We start from the raw sequence: 20,279 nt of genomic DNA, 5'->3' as shown, positions 1-20,279 counted from the left end.
TTATAGGTCAGACAATTACATTTTAATTCCATTTCATCCATCGTTAAAGGAAACATCCAGCCAAAAATGAAAATCATCATCATTTACTAATCCAAAAGGTATGGAAAAATTATGAATAATCTTCATTTAGGGTTTGTATTGTACAACAACAGTTAACAGTAACACAGCTGTCTGTCTCCAAAGAACAATAAGAAGCAACATAAAAGTAATTAATATGATTTGTGCACAATATTTCAAGTCGTCCAATATCTTTCTTTGAGGATCAGATTCTCTATTCTCTGAAAATGTCCCGTATGCTTCAGCTCTCATTACGCATATGTCATCCAATCCTGTTTGGTGTCAGTGATGTGAAACCTTTCACTTTTGGGTGAGCTTGCTTTGACTCCTTTACCAAGTCTTTTCTGAATAAATCAAGAGCCGGTGACCATGTGGAGGAACAAGTATGCAGCTTCTTCAAGGACTTGATTTCACAGGTTCTCCTTGAAACCTCTGTTATCTGCAATGAAGGTGCCGGTTTTTGTCAGTTTTTCAGTTCTCATGTCTCACAATTTCCATATGATTATGAGCGCTGGCTTCAGGGCTCGACCCTTCAAAAGAATCATCTCTGAATTCATAAGAGGAATGAAATGATTCCATGCAAATGAAGATCAGATCAGACGTCTCGTGTGAAGTGTGTGTGTGTGTGTGATTTCTGCCTCCCTTCAAAGGCATTGAGGGTTTTAAGTGAGAGAACACTGAATGGAAAAAGTCTTGCATTCTTGTTTCTTCCACCCTTTTCTGACCTTTTGAATTTGTCCATGCGATGTTCATGTTCTAGAACCTGAAGACCGAAACAACACGTTGACCTCCTCAAAAATGGGTTTAAATTGAAACTGCTTTAACACTTTTTACTCATTCAGTCAGTGACATAACAACAACAACAACAACAACAACAAAAAACATTCAAAGTAATTACATTACAAAAATTATATTTTTCCAGCAGCATTAAAGTGCAGATTTAATTCTTCATTCTAATGCAACAGCAGTCAAGATATAAAAATATCTTTTGGGTCACAAAACACTTTACAATTAGTCTGCCATTAAAAGTAAACGGTATAGTGTCTTTTTAACCCGTGTGTATTTTTGTCCAGTTCGTGAACAAGGGAATAGTATGGAAGCCCATTTCCACCACATAAGAAAAAAAAGAAAAAACATCCTTTGTTAAATTTATAGGATTAAAAAGTCATAATCATGACAAACTGAATTATGACACACACCAAAAAAAAAACTTTTACTGTAATGACTTTTTAATTTCATAAATTCCACTTTATTTCCTCAGAGCATCTCTTCGGCTGAATGAGAGTTTGAGCCGCACAGAAGTTTCAAAGAAGCTTTTGCATTAATCTGCGGTGGAGATGACAGTCTGAGGTTTGTGTATTTTGATGAACTCTGGGATTGAGTTTAAAACTGCTTTCATTTTAGTTCACTGGACCGTAATCCTCTAACCCTGCTTTCTTAATCAAAACTGGGAGTTTTTAATCTAGCGTTGCGCAGGATTACAGATCTATGAGCTTGTGCTGCAGCACAGCTGTTTCCTCCTCGCAGCAGCTCTCGCTGTTGTAGCGCTTGTGGCGGCTGGAATAATCGGACTCTTTGTGTCTTTCTCTGTATGTGCGATGTGTGTGTGTTTTTAAGTTGTTGTAGACAAATTGTACGTCTTCATATCGGTGGTCTGAATAGAAGGATTATCAGTGCGTCTGCACATTAAAGGGATAGTTCACCCAAAGATGAAAATTCTGTTATCATTTACTCACCCTCATGTCGTTTTAAACCCGTGAGACTTTTGTTCATATTCGGAACACAAATTGAGATCTTTTCGATAAAATCTGAGAGCTTTCTGTCCCTCCATTGACAGCTACACAACTACCACTTTAATGCTTCAAAAAGATCATAAAGAGATCGTAAAACTAAACCATATGAATTGGGAGATTCAGTCCAAATTTTCTGATAAGACACGATCGGGTTATATGATGAACAGATTTAATTGAATTTAATTTCATTTAGATTGCTTGACGTGCATGAACCAATGATGTTCATTCTCGTGTTACACAGCACGTTTGAGCTTCAGCAAGAACCAATGAGGTTCATTCTCGTGTTACGCATCACGTTTGAGCTTCAGCAAGAACCAGTGAGGTTCATTCTCGTGTTACGCAGCACGTTTGAGCTTCAGCAAGAACCAATGAGGTTCATTCTCGTGTTACGCATCACGTTTGAGCTTCAGCAAGAACCAGTGAGGTTCATTCTCGTGCAGCAAGTAATTACGGTTGAGCATCTGTTTATTTTAGCTGATCAACATTTGTGACCCGTGCTGGAAAATGAGTAGGAATCATAGACTGTAAAAAAAGATGGATGACACACCTTCAGTCTCTTTCATTGCAGAAAAGTGAAGTCGCCAATGTCCCAATTTGGCGGTGACATCTTGCGCTGACTCAGGACCCGAGTCTCTGCAGTAGTGAGCATGTGGAGCCGCACTATCACGGCCCAACGACTCATGATGTCGGTGTGAAATAAACAGTTATGGAAATGTAGAAACTGAAGTTCCAATCTCCTCCCGATAATCCCGAAAAAAGTCAGTTGGTGCCTCACTACTTCGCTCAGAGAAGCTGTCAATCTCAGCTGTCAATCATGACGTTACACTCCCGTTTAATAGCATCAAATAACTAACTAAAACCAAACTTATTTAAAAAAATTAACACTTGAAACGAACACATCAGCGTGATAAAAATACTAAGTATAATTTGATTGTTTAGTTTGCCTCATGTCCCATTAGAATACATGGAGAGGGCGGGGTTTATGACCTATACTGGGACCAACCACCTGGGGGCGTTTTGGCTTCACTATTCAGGGGTGCGTTTCCCGTACAACTATATAGCTCGCTTAACTACCATAGTACGATGCATCGTTGGAGAAATCAACTAGCTAGTCACGACTGTTTCCCGAAACCGTATGTCGCAAAGTATCGTTCAACCACGTTGGTTTATGACGTCTCGCACGTGGTGGACTAATAACTTATTTTAATTAATCTGTTTGAGATCGAATTAACGCTAGATTTTGTCATATAAGCTACAGACATGGCATCTGAAGACCATTTCTAATTTTTCTCAGTTATTTTGCTTTATTGCCAGACTCAATATTTGTCTCGTTCTTACATAGTAGAGCACGTTCACACATGCGCAGTCTTCAAAAACGGTGCTTTAAATCTCTTGACAAACTAAAAGACGTAAATTACTTTTGTATGTATTCTAAATAAATAACACGGGTTGTACTGAGTGTCATCTTGATTATTTTGCTAAAGATAAGGATTTATTCAGTCTACATCTCATGTAAACTAGAAACTATGCTTCTAACCACAGCTCGAGAGCTGTCGTTCCAGCCACACAAGTCTGCGATGCTGTTTGCGAACGTTCGTTGGAACGATGGTTTCGGGAAACACCAAATCGTTGAACTATGCTGATAACGACGGAACTTGCGACCATAGTTGGCTAACGATGCTTTCGGGAAACACACCCCTGGACGTGTGTGGCACACTTGGTCGGAATGCGTACAGGCTAATTACACGCTACGAACAAAACAAGTGAAAAATTTAAATTTTGTTTCATTACAAAAAAAGTTTCATTACTCCCTCATCTAGTGATCCCAGTGCTCCAAATAGCAATTAAACATCTAAAAGTATCTTTATTTGTTCGTTTTCTGAGAGGAGTACCTTTCCTTTGTCCATGAAAAATGTTTTTCTCTGCTCGCTTTTCGATGATTCCGCTTTCCTCAGCACAACTTTGGTATCGTTTTAAAGCACTGCATTCCAACTCTGTGCATTTGCAAAGCGAATTCTCGATGGTATGATCCTGAATCAAAGAAATGTGATTTTCAAACTCATACTGATGTAAACAAGGCAATCTTACTTGCGCTAACTGACAGATCTGAAGCGTGAGCACAAAGATGTCTCAGACAGCACGCGATCCCAAAATACAAATAGTGTATACACAGAAGTACAGTATTTCAAAATATCTATCTTGGTATTCACGCACACATTATCTGTTAAGTCTTTAGTGAACGTTTGGTTAACTGTAGGGGAAAACTTTTGATGTGTAACATTGTATTAGATCCATGCGGTACAGTAGGTCTTATTACATAGGCTGTCGGTTTCATCAATGTTAATCAAACAATTGTATCATGGGGAAAAAAGGGGTGAAAATATATTGTTCCTATAAATATTTTGGTTTTGACTTGATGTGTGACAAAATTTGTGTTATTACAAGGAATTTTAAGATCTGGTTGCTAGGTGATTTTGTTTTGGAACCTTCAGAAAACTAACTCTATTTTACTCAATTTACTTTGCTGACTCTATCGACTTGAAATAGACTTATTTTTTGTCTAATTCCAACAACTTGTTTTGAATTTTTTTTTTTTATAGAAAATAACTAACTCATTTTTGAAAATGTGATCATTGCGACTCATTTTGCCAGCACGGGTCAGATTTATATGTAAATTAAAAGCCTGAATTATTTTTACTAAACCGCTCAATTCATATTTAGATTGGTTTTACAATCTCTTTATGTACTTTGTGAAGCGTCAAAGTGGTAGTTGCGTGGACTGTCTATGGAGGGAAAGAAATCTCCCAAATTTCATTAAAAATATCTTAATTCGTGTTTCGAAGATGAACGACATGAGGGAGAGTAATTGATGACATTTTCATTTTTGGGTGAACTAACCCTTTAAACAGCTTTAAATAGTTCTCTATGAAAGGGGACAATGGGGCCCTCGAATGTATTTTTTCCCCTGATACACTATATGACAGAAAATCCCACCATACTTACAATATTGTACTGATTGTTTTGCATAAGTGAAAAGGAATGTAATTATTGAAATAAATTGGTTCATATTAACTGGAGAGTAACAATGTAATTAATTTGTGAAATACATATAGTAAATTCAGCTGTAGCTCTAAAGATGTACATCTTTGATCGTTCATTAACTAATATCATAAGTCAAAATACTATAAAATGGCAAACGTCATTGAAATTGTCCAGAAAAAGAATACAACTTTCATCTTTAACATTTCTTTTTACATAATAGTAAATTAAAATGTAATAATCCGTTACATTTATATAGCGCTTATCTGGGTACTCAAAGCGTTACATGGAAGGGGGGGGGGGGGGATCTCCTCAACCACCAGCAATGTGCAGCATCACCTGGATGATGCGACGGCAGCCATATTACACCAGAACGCACACCACACACCAGCTTATTGGTGGAGTGGAGACAAAATGATGAAGCAAATCAGTAAATGGGGATAATTAGGAGGCCATGATGGATGGGGCCAATGGGCAAATTTGGCCAGGATGCCGGGGTTAAACCCCTACTCTTTTTCAAAGGACATCCTGAGATTTTTAATGACCAGAGAGTCAGGACCTCGGTTTAACGTCTCATCCAAAAGACGGTGCTCTTTTGACAGTATAGTGTCCCCATCACTACACTGGGGTGTTAGGACCCACACAGATCACAGGATGAGCACCCCCTGCTGGCCTCACTAACACCTCTTCCAGCAGCAACCTGGTTTTCCCAGTCTCCCATCCAGGTACTGACCAGGCTCAGCCCTGCTTAGCTTCAGTGGGCAACCAGTCTTGGGCTACAGGGGGATATGGCTGCTGGTGTTAATAGCTTTGAAAATTCTTCAAATTCATTCACTGTCAGTGTCTAAAGTTGTCTAAAAAATTAGACAGTGGAATTTTAACAGTGGAATTAAATTGAATTACAGAAATGAATTACAGTTACACCAAACACTGTGTGCTCTAATGGGAATAATACAAGTTTTGTGCTCTTTTTTTTAAGCATCCATCTTCATCACACATCACTTGAAAATGTACTAAAAAGTAATAAATAATTTGCAGCTTTTGTCGCCATCTGCTGGTAAGATAAAAAAGGCAATTCTTTCCCTCAGTAACACCATGCTTTCACCTATACTTAAATGTATAGAAAATGTTTATAAAATATTATACTCTTATTTTAGCAAGAGTGTAAGATCATTAGGAAAGCAGATATTACAATAAAAATACCAGCAAAAAGAGAAGGACACAACAAAATAATTACATTACAAAGTCACGCTTGTCAGTGTGATCGCTGTGTCTCTGTGTCTTCAGTCTCTGTAGTGGCTCCTTATTCACCATCAGCTGATCCTGAGGAAACTGGACTGACGTCTAAACACTGAGAGTCCTACAATAAAACACACAGACAGTCACATATGAGTATGATACATTACTGAGTCACATCACATCTGGAGATCATTTGAGAAAAAACAGCCAGAGATATTAAAATATGTATATTACAGTCAGAGATATGAATGAAAAACTGCTAATAGATTAACAACAATAAATGATAAACAACTCTCTCTTAATCACTTGCACAGAGACACTGTATATTCATAGATCAGTCACATCACAGAATTAAACTAAAAAATACAAAGACTGAAGTGGAGCTGAATTATTATCTTATATTCTCTGTTACAAACATATGAGGCCTGTTACTGAACTTGGGCCAATTTAAAAGCTTTAAATAAAAAATATACCCACAGTAGCTTAGTTTCTCCAGTTTATAATGTGGATCATCCTTTAGATCAAAAAGTATCTGCACTTCAGAACTTCCTAGTTTATTCTCAGACAGATTGAGTTGACTCAGGTGTTCAGGGTTTGATCTCAGAGCTGAAGCCAGAGCAGCACAACCTTCATCTGTGACGCCACAATCCCTCAACCTGTTGAAAACAATGACACTGTTTAAATTGTAGTTTAAATGTCTGTAGTTTATGGTTCACGCTGAGGAGAAATAACGACAAGCATTGCCACATACTGATAGAATGAAATTTATGCATGTTGATGCTCAGTGGTGCTGTTTGAAACGGTCATGTGCTTCAGGGCTAAACAGACACACAGAGTTGAATGAGAGATATTGTTTCAAAGTGATATAAAAGACTGTTCTGACTTTAGAAACAGTCACTTGCTCCTCTAATAAACTCCCACATTTGCTTCACAGGACCCACGTGGTCCCCATTACATATAATTTATTAACTCTTGTGATCAAACACACGCTTTGTCTCATCAGGCAGCTTATAAACTACACTGAACAAAATTATAAACGCAAAACTTTTGTTTTTGCCTCCAATTTTCATGAGCTGAACTCAAAGAACTTCGATTTTTTCTATGAACACAAAAGGCCTATTTTTCTCAAATATTGTTCACAAATCTGTCTAAATCTGTGTTAGTGAGCACTTCTCCTTTGCCGAGATCATCCATCCACCTCACAGGTGTGGCATATCAAGATGCTTATTAGACAGCAGGATTATTGCACAGGTGTGCCTTAGGCTGGCCACAATAAAAGGCCACTCTAAAATGTGCAGTTTTACTGTATTGGGGGGGTCCGGGGGGGCTGAAAACCAGTCAGTATCTGGTGTGACCACCATTTGCCTCACGCAGTGCAACACATCTCCTTCGCATAGAGTTGATCAGGTTGTTGATTTTGGGCTGTTGTTGTGTTACAAATTTATTAAATGTTTAATTTAGTTTGCAACAGTAAAAGTTGAGTATATTGAAGTTAGCATTTTAAGGTTAGGTTAGGATAATGGTATCAACAGTTTCTGCCAGACCTGTTTTCTCTATTATAAGTCACCTTTTGTCGTTAATGGCTCGAGCCAGTACCCCCAGACGCACCTTTTGTCTTTAATGGCTCTGGGATGGCCCTAGGAACCAGAGTTCCTGGCCAGTATCAGCATTTGAATAGGTATGCTGATTAAATTGAGACTGGTAACCCGCTGGGGTCTGGGGCTGGTTCCTTAACCTGTATACTCATTTACATGCTTTGTTTGAATTTGTCTCCACCTCCAAAAGTCCCTCCTCCTCAAAATGCCTATAAGATACCATGTAAAGTTAAGTTAGTCAGATTTTGGAAGAACTGCAGCCGCGTCAACTCGAAGTCCTCAATAAAGAATAACTTCTTGAACGTGAACCCAATTTCTCCTGGTTCTTGCTTTGAAGAAAGAAAAACTTTCCAACACTGTGGAATGTTGGTCCACTCCTCTTCAATGGCTGTGCGAAGTTGCTGGATATTGGCAGGACCTGGAACACGCTGTCGTATATTACATATCATGTTGTATATAATGCACATTTTAGAGTGGCCTTTTATTGTGGCCAGCCTAAGGCACACCTGTGCAATAATCCTGCTGTCTAATCAGCATATTGATATGCCACACCTGTGAGGTGGACGGATGATCTCGGCAAAGGAGAAGTGCTCACTAACACAAATTTAGACAGATTTGTGAACAACATTTGAGAGAAATAGGCCTTTTGTGTACATAGAACAAGTCTAAGATCTTTGAGTTCAGCTCATGAAAAATAGGGGCAAAAACAAAAGTGTTGCGTTTATAATTTTGTTCAGTGTAAATAGAAATGTGATGAACTCAATAGATATATTCAAAGTCTTAATGTACAATGTAAGAACTACAGCCTAAACATGCACTGAAATCATGTTAACGAGCTTCATTTCCTTCAGATCATCACCCATTTAGAGCGAAGGCCTTTCCTTTCATTGTTGAAATCTAAAGTGATTATAGCCTTCATTCACTCATTGATCACCGTAGTAGTGAGTTCAAACTAAACACATTTAGACTCTTGTCTGTTCAACTCTAAACCTCTGAGTCAGCCGTCCTCTGCGTGGTAAGTCACAGAGGCTTTAAATTACTATTTTTAAACATTAATGTTATCTCAAAGTTCAGTATTTATCAAACTACCATAAGCAACTGAAGTAAATGTTTGATGTGTCAAAAACAGCAGTAGGTCATGTGATGTGATGGAGATTAATGAAATGAATTTAATCTTCAGTCATCAGAGTCACTTGTGCTGAGATTTAGTGTGTTTAACAGAGCATTTATTTATAGATGATTTTAGTCTTAGAATTTATATTAAAGGACTTGTCTTGCTAAGGACAGACACGTGTGACTATCAGAGAGATGATCTTACCATAGTTTCTCCAGTTTACAGTGAGGATCTTTAAGTCCAGTGCAGAGAAGCTTGACGCCCAAATCTCGTAGATTATTCCAAGACAGAACCAGTTCTCTCAGGTGTGAGGGGTTTGATCTCAGAAATGAAGCCAGAGCAGCACAACCTTCATCTGTCACGCCACATTCCCACAACCTGTAGAGAACAACGACACACTCTTAACTCTATATCATCTCAAAGTGTTTAATCATTTACAGTTCAATCAGCTGAACTCACAGCAGCAGACTTTACATTGTTTCATGTGTGAGGGTCAAATATGATCTTACCACAGAATTTCCAGTTTACAGTGAGGATTCTTGAGAGCAGCACAGAGAACCGTCACACCAGAACTTCCTAGTTTATTCCAAGACAGGTTCAGTTTTCTCAGGTGTGAGGGGTTCGATTTCAGAGCTGAAGCCAGAGCAGCACAACGTTCATCTGTGAGACCACAGTCACTCAAGCTGGAGAGAGATGAAAATCATACTTGTAAACACTATGAACTGAAAACATACAACAACAAAAAAATGTACTTCCTGTAATAAACAATAAATTGCATTTCCAATGTAATTCATTCATTCTGTTATAAAAAAACCTATTCATACACATTCTTTTCCAAGTTTCAGTTTGAATTAACTCAATATTTTGTATTGATTCATTTGTAACTTTAAACTTGTTTAAAACTAATCTGCAGATAGAACTGTATAGAAAACACAAAACATCATCAACACCCGCAGCACTGAAGCTTTATGAGCTTTTAACGTAGACATTTTTAAAATGTTTTAACAGTGAAGTGATTGTTCTCAATGATACTTACTGAACTGATCTGGACTCTTTAATCACAGGCAGCAGCTTCTGAAAAACATGCATATTTTCAGCTTTATTGTTTCCTACAACAAATGTCTTGAGATCAAACTCATCCAGCTTCTCCTCTGATGTCATCAACACAAAGGCTACAGCTGACCACTGAGAGGAAGAGAGTTTGGCTTCCTTTATTGTTCCAGATTTCAGATACTGTTTTATTTCCTCCGCCAGTGAATGATCACCCAGCTCATTCAGACAGTAAAACAGATTGATAAATTTCTCTGGAGAGTCAATGGTCCTGATCTTCTTCTTGATGCAATCAACTGTTTCCTTATTGCTTTCAGATCTTATTCTTGTCTGTTTTATCAGTGGTCGTAGGAGAATCTGATTAGACTCCACTGACAGACCCAGAAGGAACCGCAGGAAAAAGTCCAGATGTCCATTTTTACTCTGTAGAGCTTTATTCACAGCTCTCTGATGCAGCTCAGATAATGACACATGTTCTGATGAATTGTGTTTAAACCAGTCCTTAACTTTAGACAACAAACTTCGTTGGGCGATTTGATCAAACACATTTCTGTTGTTGTTTGTACAGGAGAGGTGCACATATAGAGCCGCTAGATGTTCCTGAATGCTCAGATGAACAAAGCAGAAGACTTTCCCCTGATACCAGCCAAACTCCTCTCTGAAGATCTGAGTGCACAATCCTGAGTAAACTGATGCTTCTGTCACATCAATGCCACACTCTCTCAGGTCTTCCTCATAGAAGATCACATTGCCTTTCACAAGCTGCTGAAAAGCCAGTTTCCCCAGTTTGAAAATCATCTTTTTGTCTGTGTCCTTCTTTTCATTGTACTTTGTGTCTTTGATGCTAATCTGTGCCATCAGGAAGTGTGTGTACATCTGAGTGAGAGTCTTGGGAATCTCTCCACTCTCTGCTTCGCTCAACATCTTCTCCAGAACAGTGGCTGAGATCCAGCAGAACACTGGGATGTGGCACATGATGTAGAGGCTCCTTGATGACTTCAGGTGTGTGATGATTGTATTGGCCAGACTCTGATCACTGATTCTCTTCCTGAAGTATTCCTCCTTCTGTGGATCATTGAAGCCTCGTACCTCTGTCACTCGATGGACACACTCAGAGGGGACGAGATCGGCTGCTGCTGGTCTGGAGGTGATCCAGATGAGAGCAGAGGGAAGCAGATTCCCCACAATGAGGTTCTTCAGCAGCACGTCCACTGAGGCTGTTTCACTTACATCACACAACCTCACATCGCTCTGAAAATCCAGAGACAGACGACACTCATCCAGACCATCAAAGATGAACAACACTTTATATTTGTCACTGGGTATATTCCTTTCTTTTGTTTCAGGGAAAAAGACATGAAGAACATCTGAAAGACTGACTGTTTTGTCCTTCATCAAATTGATCTCTCTGAAAGGAAGTGGAAATATGAACTGGATGTCCTGGTTCTCTTTCTCTTCAGCCCAGTCCAGGATGAACTTCTGCACAGAGACTGTTTTTCCAATGCCAGCGACTCCCTTTGTCAGCACAGTTCTGATGGGTTTGTCTTGTCCAGGTAAAGGTCTAAAAATGTCATTGCATTTGATTGGTGTGTCCTCTGTTGCTGCTCTTCTGGAGTGTGTCTCAATCTGTCTCACCTCATGTTCATTACTGATCTCTCCACTCTCACTCTCTGTGATGTAGAGCTCTGTGTAAATCTCATTCAGGAGTGTTGGGTTTCCCTGTTTTGCTGTTCCCTCGTAAAGACACTGAAACTTATTCTTCAGATTTGATCTAAATGTGTTCAGGACTTTATGGCTGTAAAATGAAAATAACACATTATTACACTTGTGCACATGACAACTCTCTAATTTATTTAAAATACTTATTTAAAGGGATAGTTCAACCAAAAATTATCTCATCATTACTTATGCCATTCCAGTTGCATATGACTTTGATAGGTGTATGTTTAAAAGTTTAAAATAGTGCTTTAAAATTCCTTCTGTTTTGTGTATATCTCATACTAAACTGTTTCAGAAATAAAAATGTCTCAGTTACATATGGTAACCCTCCTTCCCTGAAGGAGGGAATGGAGACGTACGTCGGACCGACTAATAGGAATCTCGCTAGAGAGGCCAATCTACTTCGAGTGAAACTAAATGAGCCTATTGGCGTGCAATCATTTGCATCTGCTGCTCAGCCACACAGCGCGGGTATATAATGAGCAGAAGGTGCGATTGCACAGTTTTTTGCTGAGGAGCCAAGTCTGATGAGCTGGTCGTACTTGTAGGTTCACTACCTGGTCTCTGAAGGGAGTGGTAGGAACCATGGGCACATAGCCAGGCCGGGGTCTCAGTACAACATGGTTGTCACCCGGCCCAAACTCTAGGCACGATTTGTCGACCGAAAATGCTTGCAGGTCCCTTGATAGAGGCCAGTGCAATCAGCAGCAAAGTCTTCAAGGAGAGAAGCTTTAAGTCTGCTGATTGCAATGGCTCAAAGGGAGCATCCTGAAGTGCTCGAAGCACCAGGAAAAGGTCCCAAGAGGGTATGGAGGGAGGTCGAGGAGGGTTTAACCGTCTCGTCCCCCTACGGAACCTGACGTCCAGGTCGGGCTTTCCGACTGATTTGCCATCTATGTGGTCGTGATATGCTGAAATTGCGGCTGCATGTACTTTGAGGGTGGAGGGAGACAGCCTTCGCTCCAACCCTTGCTGCAAGAAGGAAAGCACGGACCCTTTCAAACATCTTCGGGGGTTCTCTCGGTGAGAAGAACACCACTCAACGAACAGGTTCCATTTCAAGGCGTACGCACGTCTCATACGCACGTCTCAAGTACCTCTGGGGGTAAGTCAGGGACCAGACATGGAGTTTCCAGAGGTCCGGATGCGGGTGCCATAGGGTGCCCTGTCTCTGAGTCAGGAGGTCCTTCCTCAGAGGAATGGGCCAGGGAGGGACTGTCACAAGGAGCATGAGTTCTGAGATCCACCAGAAGGACATGCTCCTCATCCTCCCTGACTTTGCACAGGGTCTGCGCAAGTAGGCTCACTGGGGGGGAACACATATTTGCGGAGCTGTGTGCCAGTGCATCCGTGCCGAGTGTTCCCTCGGTCAGGGAGTAAAACAGCTGGCAGTGGGAGGTCTCTGAGGAGGCAAACAGGTCTACCTGAGCCTCCCCGAACTCTCTCCAGATCAGCTGAACCGCCTGGGGGTGGAGTCGCCATTCTCCCGGGAGCACAGCTTGTGACAGCTCGTCGGCCACACGGTTGAGCACACCAGGGACATACATGGCTCGAAGCGACCTCAGATACTTCTTACTCCAGAGGAGGAGATGGCGGGCGAGTTGCGACATGCGACAGGAACGTAGACCATCTTGTCGGTTGATGACCATCTTGTCGGCTCTGCCGGTGGCAGAGGCATCTGTGAACACCACAGCATGCCTGAACACTTGTTCCAAGGGGACTCCTGCCCGCAGAAACGAGGGGTCTGACCACGGGCTGAAGGTCTGGCGTCATGCCGGTGTGATTGTCACCCGGTGAGTGCCGTGATGCCACGCATGTGGGGACTCGTTCGGGAAGCGTTCTCATATGGAGCAGCCCGAGCGGAGTTACCGCTGCTGCCGCTGCCATATGCCCCAGGAGCCTCTGAAAGAATTTCAATTACCAACGGGCGGCCCGAGTTCGAGTCCCGGCTCGTGGACCTTTCCCAATCCCTTCCCCCGTCTCTCTCCCACCTCGCTTCCTGTCAATGGTAGCTTGTGGAGGCTCCAATTCAAAACTCGCAGGTCCAAGATCGGTTGTAACCCACCTCCTTTCTTGGGTACAATGAAGTAGGGACTGTAGTACCCTGACCTCATATCGGCTGGAGGGACCGGCTCTATCGCGTCCTTCGCCAGTAGGACTGCGATCTCTGCCCGCAAGACATGGGCATCGGCTGCTCTCACTGTAGTGGAGTGGATGGCCCGAAACTTGGATGTTGAGTGGATGGCCCGGGGGACGCCGGGTGAACTGAATCGCATAGCCGAGCCTGATGGTCCAGATGAGCCAGCGAAACGGACTGGGGAGTGCTAACCAGGCTTGCAGAGGTGGAACACAGGGACGCGGCTCGGGAGGCTCTCTCTGTGAGGCGGCCCGTAGCGGAGTCTGAGTGTGCTGAGCAACACTTACCTGGTTCCATGGGGTAGGAGGTGCAGGAGACGGCTTGGTTGCGCTCTCGAACTGCACACTGCTGCCCGCTGGCGGTAGAAAAATCGGATGAGAGTGGTGAGGATTCTCTCCCCCCACTGCTCTTCGGGCCCTCTTCGGACCCAGAAATGAAAGAAACTGCTCTTTTATTGAGAATTTGGGTACCGCTGGTTTTGAGGCCAGCGGCGGAACAAAAACAAAAGGGAACAAAGGATTTTCCACCCGACCCTCTTCAGGGGGAGGAAGCGGTGGAAAAGACGCTTGCTTTTGGCTTTGCCACCCTTCTTGGCGGGGGCCTGGACGGGCGGGAGGGCCTGTCTGCGACTGACTCCACGGCGCCATTTAGGTGGAGACTGCTGTTGGGAGCGAGGGCAAACGCAGAAGGCCGCCCCCGGCGACGAGCAGACTGAGGGGCCGCGGGCAGTGGGGTGGAGGCAGCAGCAAGATGTGTTTGATGGTCTCAGTCTGCTTTTGCACAGCCGAGAACTGCTGTGCAAGTTCTTGACCGCGTCACCGAAGAGGTCAGTCTGGGACACGGGGGAGTTAAGGAACCGGAGCTTGTCGGTCTCCCTCATGTCAGCCAGATACAGCCAGAGATGGCGTTCCTGGACCACCAGAGTGGACATCGCACGACCCACTGACCGCACGGTGACCTTCGTCGCACAAAGCGCGAGGTCCGTCGCAGCACGAAGTTCTTGGAGAACTTGTGGATTGTGACCATCCTTGTGCAGTTCCTTCAGTGCCTTGGCCTGATGGACCTGCAGCAACGCCATGGCGTGCAGAGGCGGCTTCCCCAAAGGCCTTGTAAGCCTTGCCAGTTAAGTCCGACAAGTACTTACAGGCCTAACAAAGGCTCTTGGACTCAAAAGAACTACACTGACAACCATTATCTCCAAATGGAAAAATGTCTCAGATTACGACTGTAACCATTGTTTCCTGAGAAGGGAACGAGACTCTGTGTCATAGTAGCGACGGTGTGAGAACGCCTCTCTGTGATTGCGTCTTGAAGCACGTGTGAAATCAGTCCAATACCATGGCAAGCCGGAAGTATGTCAGAACGACGCAACTTTTTGTTGCCTTCAAGGAACAATGGTTACAGTAGTAACCTGAGACATTCCCTTTCAAGAGAAAGATAAAATGAGAGACTTTTAATTTTTTGGGAGAACTATCATTTTAAAGGACTAGATCTGTGTATGTTGTTGCTGTTACTGCTGAAACAAACAGACAAAATGAATGCTGGTATTGAACACATATTCAAACATAAAATCACCTGTAAGCAGATCTAGACTGGTTGTTCTGTGGAGGAGGTTGGTAATCATTTGGAACACATGATGATCTATAGGGTCCGGCTGTAATGCTTAGATCCACAGAAGACGAAGATGATTATAAAAGAACATAAGATTTATTATGAAATCAGAATAACAAGCCAACATACGAAACAATGTGCTAGTGCAAAGACAACAACGGACAATGAACTGAGGGACCAAAGGAACTTAAGTAGTGGTACAGTACAAACAAGGTTAATAACACAGCTGAACTAAGAGAACTAACCATATCAGTAACCGTGACAATTTATAAGTGGCAGGAAACTAGACAAAGGAAGCACATGTGACTGAGTGAAAAAAAAAAAACTGACCTTGACTGTGACACGACATGTTATTTACTGTATGAACGAAGCCTCTTATAGTGTAAACATCTATCAAAAAAAAATCCCATATTGCTACAGTAACAAAAGCAGTTTTTTCAGTAACTATGACTGAAAATATTAAAACTTTTAAACCAGCAGTCATTTCCCATGTGGAATATTTTAAAATATATACTTTTACACTATGCAGTGAGACATATAATCTTAATATTACAGTTGGGATGCCTAGTAAAAGTTTTATGAGGTGTATGAAATAAAAGTTATATCATTAAAAGTTTTGATCATTGAATTAAAATAAAAAAATATCTCAGGTTACCTGAAAACAGTTGATGCAGCTGTTCTCTGGTGTGGATGTCCTATGCGTAAACTAAGCATAAAGATATTGAAGAGTCAGACCAACTGGTGAATGATAATGGTACTTAATAAAACAGGCTGTGACTGAGGAATGATTACCTCAAAATGTACTTCCATATGTAAGTTCGAGGGACTTTCTTTTAATTAAATACATACAACTCATTAGCTATTATCACGTGCCAGTGATTATGCCATAGGACACAGGTTTTCAAACCCTGGGTCACAGACTTAAAAAAATGGGTCGCCAAGATTTAAGGAAAATGTATATGTATATAAGTTACATTAAAAATAAAATATAGCAAAACATTTTTTTTTTACAAAACTTGTTTAGTTTTACATGTGCAAATACCAGGATAAACAACAGAACTAGAATATGTTGAACTTGAGATTGCAGTCTGTTCATTATCAAACATATAAAAAGTTACACTGCTCAATTTAAATAGGGCGTAGTAGTACAATGCGCAGTTCAGCCAAACACATTTTTGCACATGTGAAGAATGATGTTTTATGTGAATATTGGAACACGAGTGAAGTACAAAGCCTAGTATACATAATAGATAATAGTTTAGCATCCATACATGGCGTATATGGAAACATTTGGATTCATACCCAATGGGAGAGGTAGGCTACGTGAGCCCAAAGCCGGTTTCTGTTTCAGTTTTGTTTTAAGTTCATTTGTTTTGGCTATATTTTTTAATTTTTGTTTTGTTCTGAATACTGTTAAATTTAAAGGATTTGTTGAGGAGTGAGGGGAACTAAAGTAGCCAATAGCAATGTTTATATTGTCCTATTAGCAGAGATCGGCATGGCAGTGGTTTTCAAACTTTTTTAAGAGCAACCCATTTTTTTTTTTTTTTTAATTGACGCAACCCATATACAACATACAACCACTTACATGTAATCAAGTTAAGCCAAGCATTAGAATATTCTTAAAAGATCAGTGAACTTGATGTGTGCATGTGCTGAGTTTATTGTGCATTTGGGAACGTGGTGGGCACAAGTTGCGCCTTATTTTCACATCTGCATAGTTGACGATTGCCGCATTTTACTAGATTTGTAATGAGACGTGTTTGTAAGCATGTTTTCTACCATAAAAGCTAGACTGCAGTTTCTGCCAAAATAAAAGCTCACATGTTTATCTCTTTCAGGTATAGAACTTAGGACAAAACTAATAATGAAAGTTTAATTTATTTTTCAGTGTATTTGTTAGACAATATATGGCTATTTCTGTCATAGGACTAATATTATAACTATATTATTATTATTATTATTATTATGTAGTGTAATGTAGAGTCCCCTTTAAAGTTCAGGTACAAGTCTGCACAGACTTTTTTCTTTGTTCTATTTGGACACTGAATATGGGTTGGAGCTCTTAATTTTGAACTCTCAAAGTGCACCAGATTGATAAATTTTACATTAAAATTCACAAAAAAGAATTCCGGGGGGGGCAATGCCTCCGAACGCCCCTAGAGGGACCGAGGTCCACCCACCACAGTTTCACAAAATCCAATGCAAAACACTGTAGGCATATTTATTTGTATCGCATGTTTTATAAATGTTACATACATTTTTAGAATAAGTTTGCAGAAAAAATTTATCTGCAGCCAGATGAAGTGTTTCCGTTATTAAAACGTAGTGGAGGATCCATAGACTGATCACTCTTCACAGACACACAGCTGGGCTCTGTAGATTCTGTTCTCTTATGAAGGACTGAACTGTAAGAGTTTATAGCTTTATAAGGCAGATTTTATTATATTCAAACATAATGTCCTTAGGTCAGGGAGAACAGAAGGCTCACAAAGAGCTGAAGTGCAAAGCTGTATCCTGTAATTAGTGCTTTTGTGTGAACAGCTTCATGAACATGAAAACTTCGATGACAATTTAAATGGCTGCATATAGTTCACACTATAAATTTCCTATCTCATTCCACAATGTATACAATACTGATCTGTATGTTTGCATACATATTACCTGTATCTGCAGGCAGATGATGTGTTTCTATTGTTAAAACGTAGTGGCGGATCCATAGACTGATCACTTTTCATAGACACATAGCTGGGCTCTGGAGATTCTGTTCTCTTCTTCTTGACTGAACTGTAAGAGTTTAGAGATATAGCTTTATAAAGCAGATTTTTTATATATAAACATGTTGTCCTTAGGTCAGGAAGAACAGATAATGCAGATAAAGGCTCACATAATGCAGAAGTACTAAGTGCTTTTGTGTGAACAGCATTGTGAAGCACAACAGGCAGCACATAATTAACAATATGAATTTCCTGTCTCATTCAACAATGTAGACAAAACACTGATACCGTATGTTTGCATAAATATTATCTGTACCTGCAGCCAGATGAAGTGTTTCCGTTATTAAAACGTAGTGGAGGATCCATAGACTGATCACTCTTCATAGACACAGAGCTGGGCTCTGGAGATTCTGTTCTCTTACGATGGACTGAACTGTAACAGTAAAGAAACTGCTTTATGAATGAATGTGAATGAATATTGGCATATCTTTACTTAAATTGAGTACCTGAGACACAAACTTGTGACACCAATGTGATATTTTACTGGAGCATCAGTACATTTCAAGTCTTTTAAGAGTAGCCTACCTGAATCCTGAACAAAAATCTCCATTACCGGATGTCTGTGTGTCATCCATATTGAAGCTGCATAGGTGGATCAGATGAGTCTTATCTTACATCCATCCACATAATTTTTCACATATTGAGTTGAGAAGAGTTTTGCCTAATCGTTGAGAAGTGCACGTAAACAACTGTAAAACCAAACAAACAACTGTAAAATCTGCTGACTGTTGCATATACAGTAGAGTCCAGTGACTCCAGACTTTCATATTTTAAGCAGCAAAGATTTACCAAAAATGCGGTTGTGAGTCTTCTAAATGTAAGGCTGTTAGTTAGTTAGTTAGTAATACAATGTGGTTGTCATTCTAGTTAATAAAATAAAGAAAATATTCTCTTATCTTGTGTTTGGACACGTGCTAAATTATAAAAAGCAAGAAAAAAATGTTTGCCCCCTACCTGGATAAACTTTCACAGAATGGTGATATAATTCTTATTAATATTTATATATTTTTATAGTGTCCTTAATGTAAAATATTAAATAAACTATTCTATTTAAAATATTTTGCAGTTCATATTCTTCATATTTAATAACCCACACTACACAGATATGTGATTCAGTATGCTATAAACAGAATTAACTTACTCAAAGATTAAATGGACAGTGACTAACTTTCCTATACATTATGATCCGTAACTGGTGATACTGACATAAACGGACCTCACTACAAGATAAGCGTCTTTCTACGGTAATACATAGCATACTACAAACAAACTTATCGCATGCTGTTAAGCCTATAAAGCGATCATCTTTAATACTCACTCTCTTTGCTATTTTGACAACGTGAAGCAGTTCTTTTATGCACAAAATGGCCCCTGACAAAAACTTTCACTTTCTTTGAGGCGACGTCGGGAAAAAAACATTTAAATGGTTTTAAATAATTAAAATATTAAAATGTATTTAATGGAATGAATAAATAAAAATTGTAAAATACATTCTAGGTCTAAGAAATCAATTTAAAATATTTGCAAATAATATTTTTATTTTAAATGTGCACACACTCTTATTCATTCGTGTGTCGAAAATGTCTAAAATGCAAACGTTTCTTGCCAAGTCGTTTGCATCATAGGCTATAACGGTTGATGAAGATGTTTTATCGTAAAACAGTTAGCTGTTAGCTACTTATTTTTCTTTCCACGAACTTGTTGCGAGTGACAGAGAAACAGTAAGTCCCGCCTCCTTGATTTGATTGGCTAGCTCGATAGTTTTGACATTGACGAGCGCATTTAGACCACTGAGGCAGAGCAGCCTGAAAATGTAATTATCCTAAAAATGTAACTTTTAAAACTTGTTGTTATCCTAACAACAAACAGCTTTACTCATTCTGCACTAAGATGATAACTCCTAAACTCCCCAAACTCCGCCTATGACCGCAGGATTAAGCCATTGCAGCTTCAAAGGAGTGCAGTAACAATCCTGACGATCAAAGAAGAACCAGGCGTGAAGGACCTGGCTGCAGCCTGCAGATCGGGGCGTGGCTGCACGTGTTGTCCCGCCCCATACCTACTCTGATTGGTTCCATTGTCTTTTATAGGCATACATGAAAGAAAATGTGTTCGTAGTGTGGGAAGGAGAATGTCATAAAACTGGAA

The 20,279-nt window shown here is 40.4% G+C and overlaps 1 protein-coding gene across 3 annotated transcripts; it reads right to left on the bottom strand.

The window, feature by feature from the left end:
- Positions 1 to 19,823, bottom strand: LOC311296725 (NACHT, LRR and PYD domains-containing protein 3-like). Of its 3 annotated transcripts, XR_014628691.1 has the most exons (12): positions 19,450 to 19,823; positions 18,657 to 18,820; positions 18,388 to 18,504; positions 18,019 to 18,141; positions 16,010 to 16,060; positions 15,319 to 15,405; positions 9,874 to 11,682; positions 9,347 to 9,520; positions 9,042 to 9,215; positions 6,606 to 6,784; positions 6,127 to 6,249; positions 1 to 820 (listed from the first exon to the last, which is right to left on the bottom strand). XR_014628691.1 is itself a non-coding variant. In XM_084418603.1 (11 exons), coding segments are annotated over exons 2-11 (2,766 nt in total). In that variant the 5' UTR covers positions 18,707 to 18,820; positions 19,450 to 19,823; the 3' UTR covers positions 1 to 6,247. The 3 variants fall into 3 exon arrangements, 2 of the variants coding, with proteins under 2 accessions (XP_084274729.1, XP_084274730.1); XM_084418603.1 differs by having other exon boundaries at positions 1 to 6,249; XM_084418604.1 differs by lacking the exon at positions 18,019 to 18,141 and having other exon boundaries at positions 1 to 6,249.
- Positions 19,824 to 20,279: the final 456 nt, after the last annotated feature.

The sequence above is a fragment of the Rutilus rutilus genome, assembly GCF_951802725.1.
Source record: "Rutilus rutilus genome assembly, chromosome: 9".
Classification (NCBI taxonomy): domain Eukaryota; kingdom Metazoa; phylum Chordata; class Actinopteri; order Cypriniformes; family Leuciscidae; genus Rutilus; species Rutilus rutilus.
This window is presented reverse-complemented; position numbering and strand designations above follow the sequence as displayed.

Excerpts from the sequence above, each read along its gene's own strand:
- LOC311296725 (XM_084418603.1), bottom strand. The coding sequence starts at position 18,706 with ATGGATGACACACAGACATCCGGTAATGGAGATTTTTGTTCAGGATTC. Across the intron at positions 9,521-9,873 it reads AAAGAGTCCAGATCAGTTCA|CTTGAGTGACTGTGGTCTCA; the intron begins GTAAGTATCATT and ends ATCTCTCTCCAG. Across the intron at positions 9,216-9,346 it reads TGTAAACTGGAAATTCTGTG|GTTGTGGGAATGTGGCGTGA; the intron begins GTAAGATCATAT and ends TGTTCTCTACAG.